The sequence below is a fragment of the Rhinatrema bivittatum genome, chromosome 3, assembly GCF_901001135.1.
Source record: "Rhinatrema bivittatum chromosome 3, aRhiBiv1.1, whole genome shotgun sequence".
NCBI lineage: Eukaryota > Metazoa > Chordata > Amphibia > Gymnophiona > Rhinatrematidae > Rhinatrema > Rhinatrema bivittatum.
This window is the reverse complement of record NC_042617.1, coordinates 411,272,673-411,297,839: the sequence shown is the minus strand read 5'-3', so window position 1 is coordinate 411,297,839 and position 25,167 is coordinate 411,272,673. Positions and strand designations below refer to the sequence as shown.

Here is a 25,167-nt window from a genome sequence, read left to right as displayed (position 1 = left end):
ACTCGGCCAGAGTCGGGCTTTTTAATTATTGATATTTTGTGCAAATAAAACAAGTCTGATCTAAGGTGACAGGTCTGTCCTGTTTCTATTGCACCCCCACGGGTTGACCACTAGATCCCTGTATAGAGCTTTAATACCATGAGCCTTCCATCCCCATCAGTCCCTCCCACCTGGATGGTCTGGATTGGATGCCTACCCTATTTAGCCCAGCCCTTTTAGTGGGATCAGTTCGAGAAAGCATTTGAAGAGTAAGGATGTCTGCGTTTCACACTCTGGTGAGGCCTCCCAGCTTCACCCAGAAGGAGTTTCATTTAGAAGTGATATTTCACCATGCACTCTCTGCCAGAGAGTCCTTCTACTAATTTACAGGAAAGATAGATTTTTATACCTGATAACCTTTTGGGGCGAAAGAGTTCTCACCAGGGGACCAAAGACCTGTGAGCCCACTCTAAACCCTAGGTGGGCAAGCACCAGTGAATGGGTCCTGCTGCGAGGGACAGTGAGGGCAGAAGATGTATCCAGTTTTAACTTTAGAGGTATTTTTTTGGATCTGAACAGTGTGGGGAAGTTTTGGATCAACCTTCCCGACTGGGTTTTCAGTGCTGACCCCACCTGACTTTTCTCCATGAGAAGTTCCCTCAGAAATATCAACTAATCAAGGATGGAAAAACCAGATTGGAAGACCCCAACTGGATCTTCACATCTTTGGGACCAGGGTGAGCTGGATGTCCAGAAAAGAGACAGACTAAGATAGGACTATTTTACTGGGAGGTTGAGGACCTCTCCACTAGGATTCCCGGATAGCTGCTGGGTGAAATTTGCACATTAAGTATCACCATGGGAGCTCTACCCAGAGGTCTGAATAAAGGACTTCTACCCAGAGAGGAAAATGTACCATCAGTCAGATGTAACTTCACTCTTATGGACAAATGGATTTAATTTAATGATTACCAATCAGTAAACTTTATTTTAACACCCAGACCCTGGACCTGTCTGATTTATCACAGCTTCTCCCCTCATGAGATGCACCTACCACACTGGGAGGAGCATAACATCATCTGGGCCAAAAGCGAGAGTTTACCCCCATAAAAAGAATCCCCCCCACACACACACACACACACACACAGGGATCAAGAGTCAAGCATGGAATGGAATTTGCTAGCCAGAGCAACCCCAGATGAGAAATAAATGTTTTTGTGCCTTGGGACTAAAAACGCCACTAAAAGTTACATATACTATAACATACAATCATTAATAAGCAAATACATCAATTGCAATAATAAATAAATATATCTGATAGTAGACTTGAATATCTTTGGCCTGGGCATTACCTGTTCCCAGCATCCAGCGCTTCTTTATTGGGTGGAGGAACTGTGAAGCACACAGAAGGAACCATGGCCTCATTCCCAGTTGGATTTATAACTTTCCATTTAGCACGGTGAGAGTTGCTTGCTAATATACATTCATCATCTTTGTATATGGTTATCTAGTATTTAAAAAAACAAACAAAACAGATTTTTATGAATTACATAGGAAAAATCTAGTTCTATCAAATACTGCTGTAAAGGGTCCTACCAAAGAAAGTAATACATTTGCAGTTTTAAAAAAAATCCATTAAGAATTGGTAGGATATGCTACTGAACATTATTTATGAAAATGGGTTAAGCCATGAAGTTACAGTAGCCAGTTTAGTTATTTATAACATTCATTTCTTCGTTTTCCATCATATTTGTGAACAACACTCATCAGCAATGCATTCAAGATGACCTGCAAACAATGCCACTGTTGATTAAATCCAAACACTGCATCAAGATGCGACATATGAGTGACATCCATCCCTTCTTTGATGCAGCTCAGACATGGGTCCAGGTTCATCCAGAAACCTGAGTGTACAGGAGGGGCTCAGCTAGGTACCAGTGCACAAAGAGGTGGATCTTCATTTACTCATTCCACTAAGGCGCCTGTGCCCAAAGACGCATGCCTACCATGGCCATCTGGTGCCCACACAAATAACGTACTATACACGAATTCCCCAGCTCACATGCTAAACTGGCCTGAAAAGACATTAAAGTGAACAAACTAAAATGAGAACATCAGATGCAAATTAATCTTGAATGGGTGTTTGCTAAATAGTGTGGAATGTCCTCCTCCAGACATTTAGTACACATTCGCTAAGGCCTAAAATTTAATTCCTGTCTTGGACCAGGTGTTCACTTTCTTTCTCACATGAGGGGTTCAGCTAACAGGATGCTGATGCAGGAGGTGGGGCAGTTAGAGCAGGAGATGTTGTGGGAGGTATGGAATAGAACACAGGGGAGAGATGGAGGAGAAAGAGAGGAGAAGGAGGAGACCAGAGAGGAGAGATATCAACAAACACCTGAGCACTGTATTTAGACAAGAAAAAGTATCTTCAAACCAAAAGTGCACCGACGACAACCCACTTGTCTGGACTGATCTGGGTATGAACAGGAAAAAGTATTTTCAAACCAAAAGTGCACTGACAACTTGTTTCCAAACAATGCTGTACATTGCACATTGTGTATAAGGCACAATGTTGTAACTGTTGCAATTAAAGGCCCATCCCAGATGCCAATTGAATGCCATGATTGTGTAGAAATGTTGCTCAGCATATGTTCTATGTACTGCATGGCTTCAGATGGTATGAACAATCTGCAGGACAGGTGTTGCAGCAGTTGATCCGGTCTCCCAAAAGTCATCGAGTGGGTACGAGGAGAGATGTTCATGAAGCAGCCTCTTCTTACCCATGGCTAAACACCACTGAGCTGGGGCACTCTGAGATAGCTGCTCCTGCGTGGCACTGTTGGAGTGGACATTGTAGAAGTGGGAGAAAGACAGGGGGAGGGGGAAGTAGCTTGATAGGTGGGGCACAGGGAGTTGTTGTCAATTGTCTGAACTTGCCTTGTAGGCATATGGCAATGGCCAGTGCCGTCATTGCTGTGTTTAGTTTGTCCAAAGACAATTGTAGGTGTTCTGAGGCTTTAGAATGAACAGTTACCAGCCTGCATTGTTGCTCCAAAACTATAAGGTACTCAGAGGGCGATGGTCCGCAGTTGGTGTCATCCTAATTCCTTGGGGCTAGCCGAGCTACCTTCTGATGACAGTCATCCTCATCTGGTGTAGACCTCTGAGTTGTGTGCTTTTGGTCTGGGACTTGTACAGTCTACCTACATTATATGAGTGAAGATCATGTCTGTAACTCCTGTGTATCTGAGGCATTCCTTTAAGCTGGAGGGATGCCTACCATGGAATAAGGCTTGCTCCAAGCCTTTAAATCCTTGCCTGCCTGTCCACTTCTGTCCATTTTTGCATTGATATAGTCTGTCTATTCTGTGCAGTTTTCTCCAAAAGTCCAACAGAAGTTTTAAACTGAACACTGTTCTTAGTTCCTTTTGGTTGTTTTGCAACATTTGACCAATGTGGTGCCTTTTTCAGGTCTTCTAAATAATACGTGTTTGGTTTGAGATTTCTGGTGTTGGTTGATGTCTTGGATGTGTATGGATAGCGGAGGCTTTACTCAGACCTTAGGTGCCAACAGGACATCCTTCCTTGGTATATGTGTGGGGTCTACTGGTCATCCTGCCAGCCTGATGCCATACTGCCCTTCACTGGGCCAGCCTTGTCCAGCTCTATCTCATCACCTCCTGGGTTAGCCGTCTGCCACCTGACAGCATGACCTTCTATTCTGGACAACCACATGACAGCAGTCTCTTCCCTTTTGTAGTAGTGTCAATAACTGCTTCCTGCAAGTAGCCAAGCAGAAGAAAGTGGCCCTCCTCCCAAGGTGGAAGAAAATGCCCATTAAAGTGGTTGTGCAGGTCTGCATACTTTGGAGATCAGGTGCTAATGTGCAGAACGCACAGAATCAATTGTTTGAATAGCTAATGCCTCAATTTAGTATTTGGGTGCAAAGCACTTTGATCTGGACTTATCAAACTGCGTTGAATAGTAAGTTTCTACACAAGAATATATGACCATTTGCAATTGCTTTAGTAGATTGGCCCCTTCTTGTTGGCAACATGCCAGTACTAATTAGATTCCTTAATCTAAGTGGCCCATAAAATCAATGAGATTGAATTATTTCCCGAGGGCATGCCGTACTGACGTGCAATGCTATACGCCTTCAGGGAAAAAAATGACTTGACACTTAAAAGTGCTTGTGATTTGGAGTTTGGCACACGAGACCTCGTTTGCACTTCAGCAGAGCTTCGAAATTCCTGGAGAGTCTGAGGGCAAGCTACGCACGCTCCAGTGAGGTTAAAGGGAAACCCGAAGCAAGCCCTGCGCTTCCAGATAAAATGACGCCATTTTGAAATGATCATCTCCTGTTCCAAGGAGTTGGAAAGGCTGAAGCACTGTTTTAAGAAGCCATAGCATTCCTTAAGCATGGACCTGAATGCCTGTCAACACTTTCCAGGAACACGGGAAGCAGAGGCAAGGCCTCTCAGAATCTCTGAGCTCCAAGGAGTCTCGATCCTGCCTCCTCCACTCAGCCTCACTCCTTAAATCCAAATACCTTCTCTTATTTCACCAGGAATTAGAGTCCAGCCTGCAGAGGAAGCACAGTTATCAATTTGTACAGCTAATTTCTTCTACAAAGCAATACTAAATAACTGCCGTTTACCCCGATGTCAGCCATAAACTGCCGTCAGTCTACCCATGGAACAAGTCAAGCTAATGAATCTTTACAGCGCTCTCACCTTTGCGGCAGCCTTTTAAGAAACAAAAATCATTTTACCTCAATTTGTTTGTAGTCACAGATGGCTCTAATGGGGATGGAGGCTTTCAGTGGACTGTCGGGATTCCTTGGCTTCAGCTGAATTATTGCCTTGGCTCGCCCCACAAGACCTGCGACTGTGCTCTTATACTGCAAGAGCTGTTCCTTCTCTTCCTAGAAGATTCAGGCACCAAAATTAAAAAGGAAAAGAGACGGGCAACTGAGTACTACTTGGTTGCTTTAAGGCAGCACTGCCGGCACATGAAAATGCTGAACTTCAAGCCAAAGGACCTAGCACATGCTTTCCATGCCTGTTTAAAATCTTCTTAAATACAGTAATGTTTTCTGGGAATCTGTGCAAATGATATCATCCACTGATGGCTTTTCAGGCTGTAATCCCTCTCCTGTTCCACAAGCAGGGCTGTGAGATGACACCATGTCAGGACAGGCAGAGTCCATCCTGGTTTTACAAACACTACACACAAGGTTTCGTATACCTGCTTTCCCTTAGGGAAACCAGAAATACAAAAGCTGTTCTAGGTGAAATAGGGGTACCATATTTACTAAAGCTGACTTAGAGAATAGACACTGCTATTACTGGCATCAGTAGCGTGGGATAGACTTAGTTTTTGGGTACTATCCAGGTACTTGTGGCCTGGATTGGCCACTGTTGGAAACAGGATGCTGGGCTTGATGGATCCTTGGTCTGACCCTTGGTCTTTATTGTCATTTCCAGGGCTTTTTTTTTTTTTTTTCAGGAGTACGTTCTGGTACTCAGTACTGGCACCTTTTATTCCATATGTGTGATCAAGATAAGGTATTCTACTAGTGTTTAGTATCTGTATAGTGATCTGTAGCAGTCTGGCTTGTTCTGTTTTCCCAGTAGGAGGTGTACTGGTGTTCTAAGGTTGAATGTAATATTTGCAATGCTGTCATTTCATAGGCTCTGTGGCCAGTTGCAGGGAGTGGAGCCCTTTCCCATTCTATCCCAATAAGAGCCCTGCATGTGTGTTCAGGAAAAAAAAAAGCACTGGTCATTTCCTTTCAAATAAATGCTCAATGCATGTTAATAAATTGAAATAATTTAAATGCAAAATATTCATATAATTATTCACAAGCAATGTAGTAAACTATAATATAGCTGAATGCAAAAACTTATAACGCTTTTCTTCTGCTTTTTACTGCTAGTTGAATGCTGGTAATAAAAATGTACGTGACACCATGCGCTAGCCGGTCTTCCTCCTGGAGCACCAGCAGGCCCATTGTGGGTCCTGCAAGGCTCCCAAGCCTTCTTCCAATGGCACGCCAGCAGGGTGATGAGAGCATACACAGCTCCTCCCTTCCCTGCCCTCTTCCTTATAAGAAGCAGGGGGGCAGTGGGGACCTGTCAGTCCTCTGGTTCCGCCCCTGCACCCCCCCTCCCTTTCTCCCTGGTAGGAGATTTGGCCTAGCAGGGAGGATGAAGAAGATCCAGAGACCTGTCAGGTTCCCATATCTTAGCTGGTAGACAAAGAGAAAAGGAGGTTTGTGAGCCCCTAACCCTTCCTCCTTCAAAAGGAGGAGATGGGGCAGAAAGATGCTCGACAGACCCTTACTGCCATATAAGGGATAGGTAGGACCCACAAATGCATAGATCAGGACTGCAAGTAACATTGGTCACACGGAGTTGACCTGCAGAAGGACTTGGGGTCCGGGGGGGTGATGTAAGACGATATAAGCAGACCCTGTACCTCTCCTGCCCTCTCGCCTTGTCTCCAAAAGCAAAATAAAATTGAACATTTTTTAGCCTGTTTTATTTGCTTTTTTGGTGCAGGTGAGCTAGGCAAATTTATCAAACTTTAGTATGTACCTCGCTAAGTCGTCTGCTAACCCTGCTCAGAACTGACTATGAGCCAGAGGTGCTAAAAGGTTTTTTTTTCTCATTTTGTTTCTAGGGTTTTAAAAAAATTTTTTTTTAAACATCTGGCTCTAAGTGCAGAGAAAGCAGGATTATCAACCAGATTTGCCTCCAAGGTGCATTCATCCTCAGAAAGTACAAGTATGCTATGTTGAAAGGAACTGTGTGCTTGAGGACGGCTTTTGGATAGCTCCAGATGAGGTACCAAGTACTGCACCAAGGTATACACCTTGCTCACACTCAGAAGCATGGGAGGCGAACGAAGGTGTGTCAGCTTCAAGTTCTCTTTTATACCAGTAGCTTTTATGTCTTTTTCTGGCTGATTTTTCAGGAATCTAATGAATAATCTCAATCTCCTCCTCCTTCTCATATTATCTGATAAAAATCTCACTTAGATGAAATCTACTAAACCAGTTATATCTGTGAAGAAAAATTAATTTTTGGTGTCTCAAATCTAATTAGCCATCTTTTAATTATTAACTGTAAACATGTTAGTTAGCAAAGTATCATCAATAAAAACACTGAAATTATTTTTCACTATGACAATAAAGAGTTTTGGAAAACATTCCAACCACCACATATAATAAAATGCTTAAAACATTTAAGTAGGCAATACAGATTTAATCTACTGATTGTTCTCACCTGTTATTAGTTGCTAACTGCAATCATAATGAGGAGTATGCATTCATTTGAAACAAAAATGGAAAACGAGTTGAATGAGTCTGTTTTAAGTTTGAATCAAATTAAATAAATTGGGTCCCCTAAAAATGAAAATTTTAGTTTTATTTATTTGCAGCAAAGTATGGTAAATAGTGCACAATATTTTGCAGGACTTTGCTGAAAATGAATAAAAATAAAAAACAAAACAAATATAAGACATGAAAATGAAATACAAACAAAATAAACCCCATGAAAAATGAAAAAACAAAATTTTGGGCCATGCACATCCCTAACATAAAATCTAAAATGTTTAAACTGGATTTTCATTTTAACAGCTCTTGTAATTTTAAAGGACAAGTTCTTACCATAGAATCCTGGACCAGGTCCTCCAGTTTATGCAGACTGCTGGACCTATCACAGCTATACTTTCTCTGTATGGTATCCTTCAAATTCTTTAAGTAATCCATGGATTCTTTGGTATCATTGAAGAACTAGTAAGAGATGAACAATTCAGTAGTTAAAAAAAAATCAGGATACTAAAAGGGAACACTCAATCCCAAGAACATAAGACAACTGCAAAATGATCAAACAATCTGAAACACAAAGGGGCCGATGCAATAAAGTGTGCCCAGCCCAGCACACAGGTTAATGAGCATTTGGATACATGTTTTTGACTCGCGTCCATAACCCCAATGCAGTAAGGGAATCAGCGCGTCCAAAATGTGCGTCCAAACTCGCGCTTGCCTAATAGCACTCAGCACATGTAAATTCCAAGTAGATGAGGCTATTAGCTATTACCCTATGCTGCAAAAAAAACTCCGTGCACTCGAGGCACACTTTTTAAACTGTTAAATTTTACGCTTGCCCCAGAGCAGGCATAAAGTCTTCTCGTGCCTCAAGGGCCCAACTTAAAAACAAAAAAAACTGCTTTTCTGCATAAAAAAAAAAAGTCTTGACATAAAAAAAAATATTTCTGGGTGCACAATATACACGCTCCGGGCCGTGTATACTGTGTGTGCGTATTGTGCTGTTAAATTAGCTCCTGCAGGATAAAACATACGCTCATAAATTGAGCATCTGTTTCCCTAACCCACGCCCAGCCGTGTCTCCTGGGCACCAAATGCCACGGACGCACTAGGGACGCACAATTTATCCCTAGCGCGTCCTTTTCAGCATGGCAGATCATTTACTTATTGTATTAGGTACCCAGGAGAGGTGATTGTGCACACATTAAAAAACTTGTGCCCAGTTTGGATGCACATTTTTAGTGCGTCCATATTGCATTGGCCTTCTTGAAGTCAATATTCAAAGGACTTAGGTGCCTAACTTTGGGAGCTAGGCTCTCAAATTGGCTGTTTAAAAATTGGCTGAGTTCCTGAACTTAGGCTCCTAGTTAGACTAGGTCCCTAAATATAGGAGCATAAAAAGTGGGTAGCTATGGGCAGAGTTAGGGTAGGGGAAAAAGTAAGGTAATTCGCACTGATTTTCAGCACCAGGCACCCAACTTAGGAGCCCATAGCTAGGAAACTAAACAGCAGATCTAAATTTAAAATGTTACTTTCTATGTTCTTTCATTTAAGTGAATTTTCAGTTGAAACCTTAGGCTCCTCAGTTTGGCTGCAAAAAGCCTAACTTACAGAGTCATTTTTCAAAATACGATGGGCCATTATCACATGCGTTAAGGCCTTATCGTGTGCGATAATGCCCTAACGCACGTGATAACAACTGCATCGCGATGATAAAATTTAAATGAGGGAAAGGAGGGTTTTGGGCGGGATTTTAAAAAAGTTTTGGGCTCGGTTGCGCTGCGGGCAATAATAATATTTTATTCATTATCGCCAGCAGTAGTGCCGGAAATACCTACACCTTTTGCAGGGGCGCTATGGAGGAGATAGGAGAAATGCACCGCCACGATGCAGCCGGGGGCACACTACCGCTCCCCCGCCCCTTTTCTGTCCTCGGAATGAAAATTCTAGGCCTTAGGGTCATGTTCAAAGTCTTTATCCAGGCAACTTTTTGAGATGCACATGTGACGGTGGCTTTGCAACCCTCAGGGACAGGTTAATTTAAAAATACGTGCTTATGGGCGCATGAGCAAACATATGCGGAAAATTTAACTCATGCATGCATTTATGCATGCAAGTTTTAAAATACGTCTAGCGCGCATAGGTATGCTCCTAATTTTAAGAGGCTACTCGAGCATACCTATTTCGTGTACCTTCCATTGGACTTTGCTGGCTTTCATGCACGTATATAAGTGGATTTTAAAACACGCTTGCACAAGGGACATTCTGAGTTTTTCTAATTAGTCCACCGGTTTGCCCAGTCTACCTCGAGGTCATCCAGACCCTTCTGCTTCTTCATCCTGCACCGCCCCCCCCGTTGACCCTGATCCCTCACCCTTTCGTGTAAGCCCCAAAATGAGAGATCTGCAGTAAAGTTACATGGTTATCAAGCCGGCATGTGCCGTGGCCTCCAGTTTTAAAATAAGGAGTTATGTACATTACTCTTGGCCCCGCCCCAGAAAGCCCATGCCCCCCCCCCCCATCTTCACCCCCTTTATTTTTTTATTTTACTCACACTCATGTATATACGTTCATAATTTCCAGCTTTTAAAATATGTGTCGCTTGCGCGCGGCCCAGATATTCACACATATATATATATATATATATATATGGCCTTTTTAGCGCAAGCAACGCTTTTAAAATTCAGCCCTAAACATTTCTCTTGTGACAGTATTTTGGGAATTTATTTATTTGTACAATTCTTCTATACCGTTGTACAGAAACATGTTTCTATCACTACGGCGTACGTAATAACTAAAAACCAAATAAAAACATAAAAGTAACAGTAGAATAAAATTACATAAAACATCATAATAAAATAAATAGGACTAAAATAAAATTACGCTCATTACTAAAAATCAGTAAGAAAATAAAATATAGAGAAAATAGTGACTCAACAATCTCTTAGTCATTGCCTTGTAGATTAACCTTAAACGCCTGCTGGAAACACCATGTTTTTAACTCCTTCCTGAATTTTTTCAAGTCAGGTTGTAATCTTAAATTTTGCGGTAGAGTATTCCAGAGTTTGGGACCTGCAATTGAGATGGGTACATGTATACTGGATGAGATTGCCTAGTGGCGGGGAGATCATCTTGTTTGAGCTGCTGTTGTGTTTAGAGCCAAGGAAGGTGTTTTTTGGAAGTTTAGTCCCAGTTAGGCCTCACAGTTCACCAATTGAAGAGTTCTGTGGATAGAGTGAGATTTCTTTGTGATCCTGACCGGGTCCCAGCAGGAGGGCCAGTACACCCATGCTGGAAGAGCTGGATTTTCAGTTACTTTGCCTCTGCAACCAGTTAACAGTGGGGACAAACTACTGGCTTAGAAGACGTTTTGTACCCAATTTTGAAGTACCTCCTGCTTAGCATTTTCAGAGACTAGAATTTTCCCACCCTTCAAGGGGAGGGTCTAGTGGACATTGATTCAGATCACTGGAGAAGAGTTAAGAGGCGTAGCACTGTGTACACATAATCATGCAGCCCTAGGAGTTGTTATTCTTTTTATGTTAATGATTTTTTTTTTCCATTTTGGCCTGGATTCTGTTCTTTTAAGTTGAAGTAAACATTTTTTGATGAACACCATGACTGGACTGCTGGCTTTGCTTCTACAACTCATGGAGACCTCTTTCCTAAGGGCATACCCTCTGAACTGAAAATGGAAGGGTGTTTGAGAGTGAATGACAGCATCCAGAACCACCACCATGGCACCTAGAACTTTTGCTTTTTGGCAATTTTCAAAGGGAAAGTGGCCGCAGGTAAAAGGGACGCGGGCAGTGCTGCCAAAAGTGTTAAGTTAGTTCAGTACGGTGGACAAACCTGAAAACTGTTTGTTGACCTTTATTGCTAGGTTTCCAACCCTCTCCCCTCCCCTAAAAAATACATTGAAGACCTGAAAATTAGGGGTGCAAAAGCAAGAGGAATGAATGTATGTGAACTATTTTATGTTTGCATTTCTCTGGCACTTAATAAAAGTAGTTGGCTTTAGATTTTTAATTATCTGGATACCCAGATAGACAAACAGGCAAACACAGCTTTTTCAAATATGTAGAGTACAAGCTCCAATACATAATTTAATTCATTTTCACTAAGAATATCTACATTTAAAAAAAAAATCTACTGCCATTCTAAGTGATGAAGTGTTGAAAAGTGGAATATAAATTAAATTGAGTCATTAGGACATGCACACTGCCTTTCTATAGCATTTCATAAACAAATATTTGGAGAAATCGAAAACTCCAAAAGTACAGTCCAAATTAGAATTTCAGGCCTCCTTCAATTAGACATCTTTACCACATGGCCCTTCATAAATGTGAAAGAAAAGGTAAGTGAGTGGTACTGTAAAGGCAGAGAGAGCTCTGAAGACTGCCTGCTTAATTCTACCACTCACCAATAATAACCTGAAACAAAACCATGCAAGCAACGTTTGTACAATGGATAAATACAGAGTACTGCTGGTGGCGATGGGTAGAAAAATGGAATCTTATTGGCTAAATCTGATGCTGCCAGCGAGTTTGTCTTCTTCACAAGAGCAGCACATCAACCCCTCAGGTCGTAACACTAACAGCAGTTTGCATAAAGTACAGGCAAGCACAAAATCCCAACGAGGCTACAAATTCAGCGCCTTTATGACAAAACAGCGGACAACTACTTTAGACATAAGCCTGTTAAAATTGCACACCGAACCAGAGGACAATTTATTTATTTATTTATTGAAATCTCTTTTCTGCCTAATTACCAGCCATCATGATCAGAGTATATGGTGAACACGCAATGAATACAACACCATTTGGATAATAAGAAGCTCCTTCAGTTACCTCAAAATACGCAGAATTCTCTCGCAAATGCTGTTCCACACAATGGCAGAGCTGTAAGATCCAACTCCACTGAGTCTGCATGGCAGCTCTATAGGCCTGAAACAAAGGCAAATATAATGATGGCGGTGGTGGTATGATAGCGATGATGATTATTATATTACATACTAATTGTGAAGCACAGAAACAAGAACATCAGTATTTTGGAATTGTTTATATATGATGTATGGGTTTCATGCATGTTATTGCTAAATAGGACTAAAACATTATAATCATATCCAGGGTTTTTTCCCACAGCTAGGGGTTACAAGATGCTAGATGATAATAGCCTTCAAAAACTGAAGCAGAGGAGGAGAAGGTAAGAGTTCCTGATCATATCAGAGTCTTACCCATTTCTCTCCCATTTCCAGCACTCTAATTATTGTGATCTATGATCACCATCTGCAATAAACCTCACAAGCAGCTTTTTTATTTGTTGATATTTTGTAATACTTTGCTATGTTGTTATTTTATTGTATGTTACTATGTTGTGAATCATTCTGAGTTCTCTTTTGAAGGGCAGAATATAAATACAAATGGTATTGTATTGTATTGTATCCTCAGAGGGATTAATATTCTGACCCTAGACTGTTATTCTTCAGTCCACATTTAATTGTTGCATTAAAGTGAAATCGATTTGGACCATGTCACTACTATACAGCAACAGATTATGATTTCTTTAGCTGTGGATGTTTTTCTAAACTGAAATGTTATCAGCGGTGCACAGTCCAGTCTCAGGGGCAGATTTTCAAAGGGTTACGTGCGTAACCCCCATAAAGGTGCCCCTGCCTGCCCCTGCGCGCACCGAGCCTATCTTGCATAGGCTCGGCAGCGCACGCAAGCCCCAGGAGGCGTGGATGTCCCAGGGCTTTGAAAAAGGGGCGGGAAGGGAGCAGTCCGGGGGCGTGGTGGCAGTCCAGGGGCGGGTCCAGGGGTCAGGGGGTGGTCTGGGGGCGTGGCAGAGGTTCAGGGCGGTCCGGGGGGCGGTCCCGAGTCCTCCAGCACAGCGGCCTGTGCCAGGGGCTGGAGAGCCAGCAGGCATAACTTCTACAATAAAGGTTAGGAGGGGGTTTTAGATAGGGCTGGGGGGCGGGTTAGATAGGGGAAGGGAGGGGAAGGTGCGGGGGGGCAGAATATCAAAATATTTAGAGCACAAGAAATTATTACTATGAAACTCAAAACCACAATTAAAAACTGGAAATGTCCCCAACATATAGTTCTACTGTAAAAATAGCATATATGTAATATAAAGCCCTCAATGCACATTGCAGTATGGCATTTTATCTAAACTGTTTTGTGCCTTACTAGAAGAACATCTGGAAAAGATTTCTTACACATTTTACTCTTTCTTGCAGCACTGATAGGAGTTTTTCATTTCTTTACATTGACAGCAATGTATACATCTTTTTACAGCGGTTTTCTAAAACACTTCCATATCCTGGTAATTATATTACAGTGGCAGAGCTCAATTTTCCTGTCAGCAGGGGGCACCATTTCTCTCTGTTGAAATGTCAACCTCAAAGCAGAGGCTCCTTAAATTTGCAAATTGTAAGAATGATTATTGTTATTCCAATATTTTCAGCCTTCTATGTGACTGCACATTGGCTGCTTTTCTGGGCTGTATATCCTAGAAACACGAGCTGGCCAATCAGCTGACAGCAAAGTTATTCTGAGCAGTCAATACTGTACATAACCACAGGAGATGTCTGAGTCTGCAGCCACTGAATTTGGGAGAAGACTGGAAAAATATAGCAAACACCTCAGACAATATATCTCGCACATTTAACAGTATCCTCATGCAAGTTCTGAATCATTACTAGCTTTTCATGTACTGATCTTCTGCCGGTTAAACAGATCTATCTATATCTTTACCCAAAGGAAATATAAAATACAGGAATTATTTAGGAAAAATGAGATAATGACAGAGGTAATATATATACAAAAATTCAGAATGACAGAGGATTTGAACAAACAAGAAACCAGACCTATTTTGTTAAAAGAATATATCAAAACAACTTCTTTAATGTACAGGTCATACAGCCATGTTTCTAATAGGAATCCAGTCACCTCACTTTACAAACAAACAAGCCTGGGGACTTTATAAGTCTAAAAATATTGCTCGGAACTTCTCAGTTTCCAACTTCTCCTCTATCAAGCAATTAACCAAGCAGTCAATCATTAAATACTCTACCGTGAATTTTCAGAAGCATGTACACGCGTAAAATATCATTTTATGCACATATACAGGTCTTTTGAAAATTACCCCAGGGGACAACAGCATAAAAGTATGCGTGGAAGCAAGTTCACTCATATTTTCATGCGTACTCAAAAGATGGGTCCCTGACCAGAGCTAAGGCGGAGAAAAAAATTATGAGCATGCTTTCTAAAACTGAAAATATGCATGGAAATATATGTGTGAACATTTACACTACTCCCATACAGATATAAATGTGAGCATGTATGCCGTGCAAGGATTTGCACATACCCACTAATTTTCAAATCAGACTTAGGCACGTAAGTCCGCTTTGGATATTACGGCTGACGTCCACATGTACTTTATATATAGGGACTTCTGCCCTAAGACAATGTTATATATTGTAACTAGGCTCATTGCATTTTCTTCCTTGTTTTGTTTGCATGTATTATCAGGGGCTGAAATAAGCATGAGCTCCCATTAAAAAGCACAAAAGAAGGTCAGGAGCCTTCTTTACTTGCTTTTTTGTTTTTAATTCTTTTTCTCCATACCTGAGCAGGTCTTATTTTGATCCAAGAACCCTACACTCTCCAAACCTATTCAAGCTCCAAGAAATACCAAATGAAGTGACCGAGTGGCTTACCAATTTCTAAAGTACTAAGTTGCTTTGGAAACCGTTGTCTCCCTGTTTTGAGGGTGCAGATTTCACACACAAGCAGCAGAATCCTTTGAATTCAAGCGCAGCACTTTATTCTCCTTGCTTGCTCACTTAGATGATAACTTTGACACAGGCGCACGTGCGCACGTTTGCCAGCTCGTGTCCATTTTATAACATACGCGTGTTTATGCGCACATGTTATAAAATAGGCTGGAAGCGCATACATGTGCGCGCAATTTTAAATGAATGCGCGCAAATGGCGCTTCCACTGCATAAGGGGGGATTTTTATAAGGGACACGCGCCAACGCCCCAGTTAAGAGATAAGACGTCCCAACCCCTATAATAGTCTCCCTTTCCTCCTGTTAGCCGCTTGCCTTAAAACCATGACTAGCCTAGATTTGTTTATTTTATTACTTACACACCATTCAAAGCAGCAGTAAAATTATGCAGCAGGGGACCACAGCGCATGCCTGTGCACAAGCATTTTACACACACATCTCGTGGTCTTCCTCCGACATTGCCCACGACCCGCCCTTTTTTAAAAACGTTTGACTTGTGTGCGATGTAGAGGGAGATACACACGCGGCTTATAAAATCCGTTTGGTGCCCGTCAGCCCAAGTTGTGTGCATGTCTCCCAGCACTGGAACACGCAGGGCTTTAAAAATTCACCTTTTACGGAAAAAGATCTCACCGTCAACTACCTCTTGCCTGCTCCCTGGCCTTCTGGTATGGCTCAAAACTAAAAACATACTGATAACTCTGGCTGGCCTAGTAACCGAATTTTGGGCAGGATTTCATCTGACCACTACAAACTCAAGCAACAAAATCGGTCACTTGTGGCCCATGCTAATTGAATGGCCTCCAGGAGGAAGTGATAGAGACAAGAATAGTAATGGAATTCAAAGAAGTGTGGTATAAACATAGGAGATCCCTAGTGGCAAGAGGATGGTAACTAATCACTGAGGTAACTTGCATGGAGTGGAAGTTACAGCCCAAACCCGCAGTGGTATGACTACATTGTGCCTCCAAGATCACATGAGGGTAACATGCAAGGAGCAGCAGATGCAGTCATACATAGCAGTGGTATGATCGCATCAGGCCTCCAAGCAAGTAGTGGGTAATCTGCACAGAGTGGCGGTTACAACCCTACACAGCAGTGGTAAAATATCACCTGGGCTTCCAAATATTTGTGGTGCTCTGCATGACTGGACCTTGATTAAAATCAAAATTTCAATGAGCATGGAAAGGCCAAATTGTATTTTCCAACAGCCTCACTAACCTTGATGGCTTTTGAGATTATTACAAAATGTAGTAAAACACAGAATGATGTTTGGGTATTGGCTCAAGTATTGTAAAAAGCAAAGCTGAAGATATTATGACCTGAAATGGGCTACTACCAGATGTGGTGGCGGACATCACTATAACACAATTTAGGCCAGCTTGGGACAGATATGAAGAGCAATGGAAGGCAAAGAGTTAAGAGTTAAGAAGTCAGGTAAAATACATGGGGAAAGGGAGGTTCGTGCTGAGTTTCATATTGGAAATTATACGTGCATCTACCCAAAATGGACAAACCTCAACTGAGCAGGCTAGATGGACCATTTTGGTCTTTATCTGCCATCATTTACTATCTTACCATGTTATGTTATTGCATAATTTCTAAACTCCCTCTGCTACTCTTTCTACATTTCAGCCAACAGTTTTCATATTAATAATATACCTGGATTGAGGACTGATCACTATATTACATACACCCAGAGATCACTGTAATGAGCTGCAACTTGAGTCTCCACTTCCTAGTCATGACTCCCCTTCAGCTTCATCTATACATTTTGTACCAATGGGTAAAAAACAACTTTTCTAAATCAGGTTTCTTGAATCTACTTCTTAACACTATAGTAATAAAGTAGCAGGGACTTTGACCATCAGATCTAATGCTTTTCAAATCACATGATCCTCTAGGTTTACAATAACTCAGGACCTACCTCAATGGTTAACCTGGCAGGATGGTTATCATGGAGAAGTTGCTCTGCCATGTCTTGCACAGATCTCATCACATCTTCTTTTTGATCAAGCTCTCTCATCAAATCCTGTTAAAAGCCGAAAAGATCATTTGCTTATGACCAGTTTTCTCTTCCTTTCAGGTTTCACAGTGAAACATCGGAGTGCTGCTTACTGCATGGTATTCCCTTTTGCGGGATATGTTGGGATTTCTTTCACTCCAGTCATACGCCACCTCCTCCTCCTCTTTTTCATTCAGCCAGATGAGTTCTCTGGTTGCGCGGGACACAAAACTGTGAAGGGTATCAAGAGATCTTTCACGATTTCTGGTGGAGTTCTATTTAGGAAAAAAATATATATATTTGTTTTTAAATGTGTTGTAACCTGCTACTTCGGTAGCAAACTAATAAAAGAGGCTGAAAATGCAAATGTGAAAAGGATCTTACCAAGAGTTTTGCATATTGACTCTCTAGTTTACGCAATTTCTCTGAATAACTGAGCTTATGAGCACCGGTCATTTGGATCTGTACAAAATAAAATTTAAAAAATATTTAAAAACAGCTATATCTTTACAAATTACAGCATATAAACTAATCTGTTGACAGTCACTAGTAACTATACATAATCCCTTTCGGGAGGGGCTCTTACAATAAAATAATAAAGCTTTACAACAATGGCTTGGTTTATACGGGATCCAAAAGGCACCAATGAAAAGCTAAATCCACAATAAATAAAAACAATTCCTGGATCGTGTCAATGACCAAATGTGTTCATCTTGCCACATCTTTTATCATTCTGCAAAAAAGATACTTGAGCCAGCTCAGATCGTAGTCATATCTTTCTCATACTCTTTTGCTGCCATCCATGGGCTTTGCCCATTTCTGGATTTTACAGGACTGAAGCCAAAGTGCCTCTCTCCAGAAGTTTACTGACAGTCTCTTCCCGGAGGGAGTCACAGCAGATGTTTCCACTGCACGGAAACTCAGATGCATGGCAAAGGAATTAGGAAAAACATTTTTCTTCTTCATCGTGACATGACCTTGTCACACTCAGATTAGAACCCATTTGTCCTAGCTCCTGTTCCAACTGTCTACAAAGACCACTCCTCCTCTAATGAAAACCGAAAGCAAATGTGCACACAACTTTAAAGAGAAAACAGGAAGTTGGTGGCACTCAAAAAAAAAAAAAAGAAAACTGAAAGCTAACATGATTCTGACTTTAAAATAAGATGCCAGGGGGGGGGGGGGGGCAGTGCTACCATTTGGGAGCCCCGGGTCCGGTTCCTAGAACCAGTTCCTGCTTCTTAGCTAACCAAGCCTGGAGACCCTAAGGAGGCAGTGTTTATGGCCCCAAATCTTGTGCAACAGTGATAACTACTGACTGGTTTATAAGCGCACAGGCCCTACTCCAGAAAGAACCTGGCTCCATGCCTTGGATTGTAGCAGCAATAGTTGGGCTGGATGATGAAAGAGATAAAATAATGTAAAAAACCATGGGTGGAGCTTTGCAAATGAAAGCTTATGGCACCTTAGTTCACGTAAACAAGGTTCTGACTGAGCTGGAAGTTCAAAGGAGCAGGAGAAAACTGCTAGGTCAAAAACAATGATAAGACCTTTAGGTCTGAACTCTTTCATTTTTTTAAATTTAGCTAAGAAACAGGGAACAAATAATGTTGTTTACAGCTTTATTATAAGAGCAGGGGAACTGTGATAAGCTCAGCTTTTGCCTTATGATTAACAGAAAAATAGTACTCTCAGAAAGTGAGACAACATTTTCGTACCTCACTAATTTTAGCTTCTTTAAGACTGGACTCAAATTCTTCAACAGCTCGGTAGACATTTTTGTGATCTTCTAGATGACTTTCAACACTTGGCAAATCCGAGCCCCATTCAGCACGATCAAGCTGCACCTTTTGGGGAACAACGAAAGGTTGGGCCAAAAATCTCCAGGCAGGACAGTAAATCATCAATCACAGGCCAGGTGCGGTTTAAACTCAAGATTTTACCTGCATTTCTTCCACCCAATTCAGAAGATCCTGAACAAATTTTATATTGATTTCCTCTTCTGTCAAATTCTGATCTGCAATGGCTGACTTCATTAGGGGTTTCCGGATCTGCATAAGCTTGAGAGTCTGCAACGTACTTGGGACTACTCCTGTCACATAGTTCTGTATTAAGCCCGGTGTGTAGCTTGGCGTAAAGGCTGGAGTCATGACAGAGGTCAATCTTGGAGTAAAACCATGTGACAGGCCCGAAGTTAAACTGGATGGAGTCAAGGAAGGTGGTAAACTCAAGCCTGACCCAGAGTTTAAGGAAGGGTTCAAGTTCTGCTGAAATCCTGAGTTTAAGCTTTGTGTTATTCCTGATATCATGAGCTTTGTCTGCTCTGCTGACAGTGTGCGGCCCTTGCTGTACACGGAAGAGCATTCACTCCTTAAGGCCATCAGCTCATCGCGAAGCTTTGCAACCCTGTAAAGAAATAACATTTGCAGAATCATCAGAAGACTTATTGTCAAAAGACTGCTGGTAATATTTTGCTATATATTACATTCGTGCTAGATGAATTGCAGCTATGATCCCTGAATAAAAAGTAACCATGTACAGTTCTGCTGCTGGTACAGGAAGGAGTTTGTTTAATATTTTTCCTTACTATTCCTTACTATTCTTAGTTTATTAAGTCATTATACAGAATAGTATTCAGCATAGGATTTGATAAGGCAGGACCCTCATCAGCAGAATTCTAGAAGAGACATTTTTTCCTCCTGCTGCATAAAGAAACTTGGGCCAACTCGGGAGAAATTCAGCTCTGCTCTGAGTAGATTTACTCCTCTGCACATCTCCAAATTTCACAGAATAGAAGCTACAGAATGTAGTCCAAGTTACATTAGGAAAACGTTCTACAGTTTTTAAAACAAAATGATAAAATAAAGACAAAAATAACATCTAAGAGAGTTATAATATGCTGATTTGGCATTAAACGCAGATGTCCATATTCAGACATCGGTTGGCTAGCAAATTTAGTCAGATAAACTTCTCCGGCTAACTTTGCTGGAATATTCAGTAGTGTTCCCTTGACACTGAATATACCAGGTTATTTCAAAGTTAGCAAGATAAGTTCATACAGCTAACGCTGGGGCAGCCCTAAACCTATCCAGCTATGTTAGCTGGATAACGCTGAAAATCAATGTTTATCTGGTTAACTTAGCCGGATAGCTGGCTCCACGCCCTGAACACCTCTGCCCTGCCCCCAAGTTAGCCGGGTAACTTTTTAGCTGGATAAACAATTATCTGGCTATCTCAGGGCCGATCAGCATGGTGGGATTTTCAAATCCTGCCATTTGTTTGGCTAAATAAGAACTTGGTCAGACAAAAGGCACAGAGTATGGACCTCAAAGATATTTAAAAATAAAGTATGCATTCAGTCTACCTTCCTTTTCTGCTTCTTGAGGCAGATGTCATATGTGAATTGAAAAACAGGCTCAGTGCTTCCTTGATATCTTGTCAAATTGTGTCACTCCTCACAAACCACAAACATACATGTGAAATGTAAATCTATGAAACCCTAATACATAAATGATCCAGTAAATGTTATGCACACCCCTGTATTCACAGTCAAACAGCAGCATATGCACAGCCTATAGTTTACCTCTTCTGGCAGGTTTTCGACTTGCAAAAGTATATTTCAAAAAATCTCCAAAAGAAAGAGACGAGTGTATTTGGTTTTGCACAATTTTACTCTTTTCTTTAAAAAAAAAAAAAAAAGGGTGAGGTAGACGGACATTTTAACTTTGACCTTCTTTACAATGAGAACCATTCCAGTTCTGAAGAGGCAGAATCATTTCCGCTTCTGAAGAAATACAAGTTACCCGAGATTTCTATTAAAGTGTTCAGATAGAGGAAACAGTGTACCACTGAGATGCTCTGTCTGTGGAACTGTGGCACCTTTCTCTCTTTTACATACTTGGTAGGTTTCTGCATGCTGTCAGGTGCAGGACACAACAGCACAACAGAGGCAGGTGGCAGTGGTTCTGGAACCCTGAAAGTGCTCAGTGTTTCCCAGTTAATATCCCAAAGAAATAAGGACAAGACAAATTTGCAGAGTACAGACTGAAGCAGAGCTCTCGTCCATACACTCTGTAGTACTTTGCTAAACCTGCATGCCTCCGGTCCACAAGCACAGTAGCTTATACCTACCATAGCCCCTTTTACATGTAGTGCTATTTGCTTTTCTCAGTATGTAAGTGTGCTGTTCATCCTTCCATCACAAAAATGACCGTAACAATACACGTTTATTTATTAGTATTGAGTGCATGACTACGCAGACCACTTTGTGTTCTATGCTTTCTGTAGCACTATGGGCAAAGAAAATTGCCTTCAATTGCTTGCTCTGTAGCAGACACTGTGCTGTTATAACATTTCTGCTGCTCCTGCTCCCCTGCTCTGCTTCGTTCCTTCTCTTCTGCTCGTAGACTACAGCTCTAGGTGGAGCAGTCATGAGCGAGATTTTCCCAAGAGAAGAAGTTGTACATGCATGCATCATATCATACTGACTACACAAGTATTAAACGTCTGGCAAAAGCAATACGAAGAATCAAACAGTCATGAGAGTAATACCGCATTTGCCTAATAATTCATAACCATTTTAATCTGACTCGAGGCGTTAGTTTGAAAGGTATTCATTGTGCTATTGTGTAACTTGGTCCCAGTCATCAACAGATGCATCCATACCTCTGCACAAGCTGCTCTGACTGATAGTACTTTCCATCCAGGAGCATTTGCACATCGACTACTTGCTGACGGAGAAGATTCTCACATTCTAGCAGATACCCTGCAATCTCTGTTTCATTTTGGAACTGCAGTCCCGATTCCAACCTCTTTGCATCCTGCATTTGAAAACAGTATAAATAAATAGCTACCATCCCCTGTAAATTCCCACTTTTAAAGGAAAGAAAGAAAACCAGCCTGAAATATAAGACCAGCTGGCGATCACAACATAACTAGTTATCACAGAATGCAAACTCCACCAGAAACAAATCCACTGAAAACAGAACGATTACTGAGCGCCAGTGTACTCTGATTCTGTCACCAAGCATCAGCAGGCTGTCGCGCAAAGTGTGCCGACATTACCCCCCACAGATGTTTTGCAGTTAGCCTCGTCGGGAATCCAGCATGGCATTTAAAAGCGCTAAAATCATTTGTCTCTGGCAGAGCCTGCATGCTGTACTACTTGCACGCTAATAAATTCTGGGCAGCCTGTGCCTCCAGGGAGTGAGGGCTCTGCAGCTTCCTGGGTGAACTTTTCTTTGTTCACATCTGTGCAAATTATGCTGACAGTACTGAATGGGAAAAAAATGAAAAACTATAGGAAGTGTACCAGAAAAAAGGGAAGATTAAAATAGTTGCAGAATTAAAAAAAAAAAATAAACATTTATCTGAGAAAAGCTTGGCTGAAACAATGGAAAAACCTCCCCCAAAACCCAAGCAAAACCCAAAATAAATACATTTATAATTTATAGAAAGCTTTCCAATGTTAATTTTTTTCATCAAATCCCAATGAAGATGTTATGAAAAAAATTGAACACTGGCAACTTCCCACACAGTTTAGATATTAATTTCACTTTATTCCTTGGTGGCTGTGATTTCATACTCTGATATTATGGTGTTCCCCCAAAGCCCCTGCCACTTAAACCGAGACACCCTATTGTGTTATTAATTCAACTTTTAAATTGAATTGTGCAATCCTACATACATTGTTAAAACTTTTCTTGGACCAAATACATAACCAGTGGAAGTGCCACATTCAGGTTTTACTGTGCATATCAAATAAGCTTTAAAAAATCCCAATTTCAGTTACTTGCTGTCAATCAATAATGGACAGCAAACAACAAAGATAAGCACTCTTTTTATGAGAAAAATATCAAAATATAAAAAATTCCCTACATGTATTAAAACAAGTATATTACAATAATCTTCTGCTTCTTCTCCCCACCCCTCCACTAACCACCCAAACAGAAAGCCTAATAAGTACAAAAATAGCTCACTTACAGATTGCAGAGCATTCCTGGCCAGAATCAGTTTATCTTCACATCCCAGACTATCCCGCTGGACACGGTTTGCAATCTGCTGCAGCATTTCCAACCTAAAAAGCAGCAAAATATGTGTCATTCAGAGATGCCCTTTGCACAACACATTTCTATAAGGAATGTCACAAACCTATTGAATTTCAGCGATGTGACTATAAAAAATAAAAAAATAAAAATAAAAAAAATTAGCATCTGACATCTTGTATCGCTCAAGCAATGCCATGTACCTAGAATCACCCGATGATTCGCTGCCAAAGCTGATACACGAATTGATCAACCTTGGGCCACAATTAACAGAAAGGAGGTTCTCGTTGGATCCAACGCTTGTGCGCGTACTGGTGCGCGTGCTGCTGCTAAGCAGAGACTCATTGCTGTTATAGCCATAACTGTAGCTGTTCATTTTTTTTTATAGCACTGTCCCTTCTTTGGCCATGTAAACTGACAAAAAAAATGATCAAAAAGATAAAAAGCTTGCAGAATGTACAGCTTCCAGGAATGACACGCTTCCTACAGGCTGTTGAAACCTCCAGCGTTCATTCTTAAATAGGCTTCAACATGCATGCTCCGCGTCCAGCCAATAACATTCGGATAGCTCTTCAAAAGATTTTTGCCCCGAGCTACGTAAAGTATGCCAGCTCAGGTCTGGCTTTGCTTCCCCGAATCTGAAAACTTTACAAGTAGGGACTAATCAGGTTGATATGGGCGTCGCTAAACAAACAGATACGCCAAGTATTTTGAATTAAACAGTATTCAATTTCAAACAAGCTAAACACCAATTCAAGTCTATTTTGGAACTGCCCAAATTCTTGTGTGAATAGCTGTACTGTGCTCATTCAAGTTAATCATCAGCTCATTTGTCAGTTTTTTGCAATTCAGTTCCCCCATGTAGCCACTGCCCAGGAATGCAAGCATCCACGCACAATAACTAAGCTCAGCTCCTAACCTTTATAAACAAGATCTGAGGCTTTCTTTCATGGACAAGTGGTAAACCTAGTGAGTATGACGGAAACCAAGTTGCAACCATTCAGTCTCCTTTGTCTTTGTAAATTGTAAAAACCATATTTTGGGCACCTTTACATCACACACTGGGTCAAATTTTATCGTTGCGTTTCACAACCCTCTCCTGAAGGCACACCAAATCAGTTGGATTTTCAGGATACCTATGATAAATATGCATGAGATAGATTTGCGTGCACTGGAGATCCTGAAAACCCACCTGGTTAGAGAAACACTGTTCTATGTCACCCCATTTTATTCCCAACGCACACCAAGGGGGTCTATTTCTCAGGCTGTGCATTAAACCCAATTGCGTGTTAAACCGCCACACATTTACATTAATGCCAATGTAGTTTTTTAGCCATTAACGTAGACCACTAAGTCGAATATGTAAATGAGCAAAGAAAATGCAAAAGTATGCCAATTGGCTCATTTAAATAGAGTACAGTTTGCATTCATGTCTACATTTGTGTTAATGCAGACATTAATGCAAAAACGTTACTACTCCCCTAGAGGTATAGTTAAGCGTTTGCAAATTAACTGCATGTTAACAGGAAATTTTACAATGCCCATTAGTCCTAACGGCTTTACGCTCTGTAGTGAACGGTGCATTAGCCATGCTGTTAACATGCTTTGATACATAGTGCCCTAAATTACTCATTCTTATAGATCACTCCAGCAAGAAGCTGCCTTCTCCAAAGCCTGGTAATTAGTGCTCAGAGATCTTCCGATTTGGGAAAGACAAATGGAAAGAGCATTCAGGAAAGAAGAGCACTAAAGGGGTACACACTGCACTAACAGCACTAAAGAGATGGAGCAAACCTTAGAAGGTTCAAGGTCAACATCTAACGTTAGTTCAACCTGCTGCCTTTGCAGTCGTTTCATCTCAACTGCTGCCGTCTGCCTGCCTCCTGCCATCACCAGCTCCTGCTGTAATCTTCCGTTCCTCCTTCACCCAGTTCCCGCTCCCACCAGCCCCCCTTATCTTGCAACCTTTAGCCAGCTCAGTCTTTGTTCCATCCTCATCCTT

At 41.3% G+C, this 25,167-nt stretch overlaps 1 protein-coding gene across 1 annotated transcript in view; it reads right to left on the bottom strand.

Annotated features, from left to right (window-relative positions):
• DST (dystonin) overlaps positions 1–25,167 on the bottom strand; it is a 925,809-nt gene that overhangs the window by 449,733 nt on the left and 450,909 nt on the right. Inside the window, 11 exon segments of the mRNA XM_029595689.1 lie at positions 1,332–1,486; positions 4,757–4,909; positions 7,658–7,783; positions 12,169–12,264; positions 17,044–17,148; positions 17,235–17,396; positions 17,506–17,583; positions 18,840–18,968; positions 19,065–19,527; positions 21,787–21,941; positions 23,104–23,197. Of these exon segments, the coding sequence (XP_029451549.1) occupies positions 1,332–1,486; positions 4,757–4,909; positions 7,658–7,783; positions 12,169–12,264; positions 17,044–17,148; positions 17,235–17,396; positions 17,506–17,583; positions 18,840–18,968; positions 19,065–19,527; positions 21,787–21,941; positions 23,104–23,197 (1,716 nt within the window).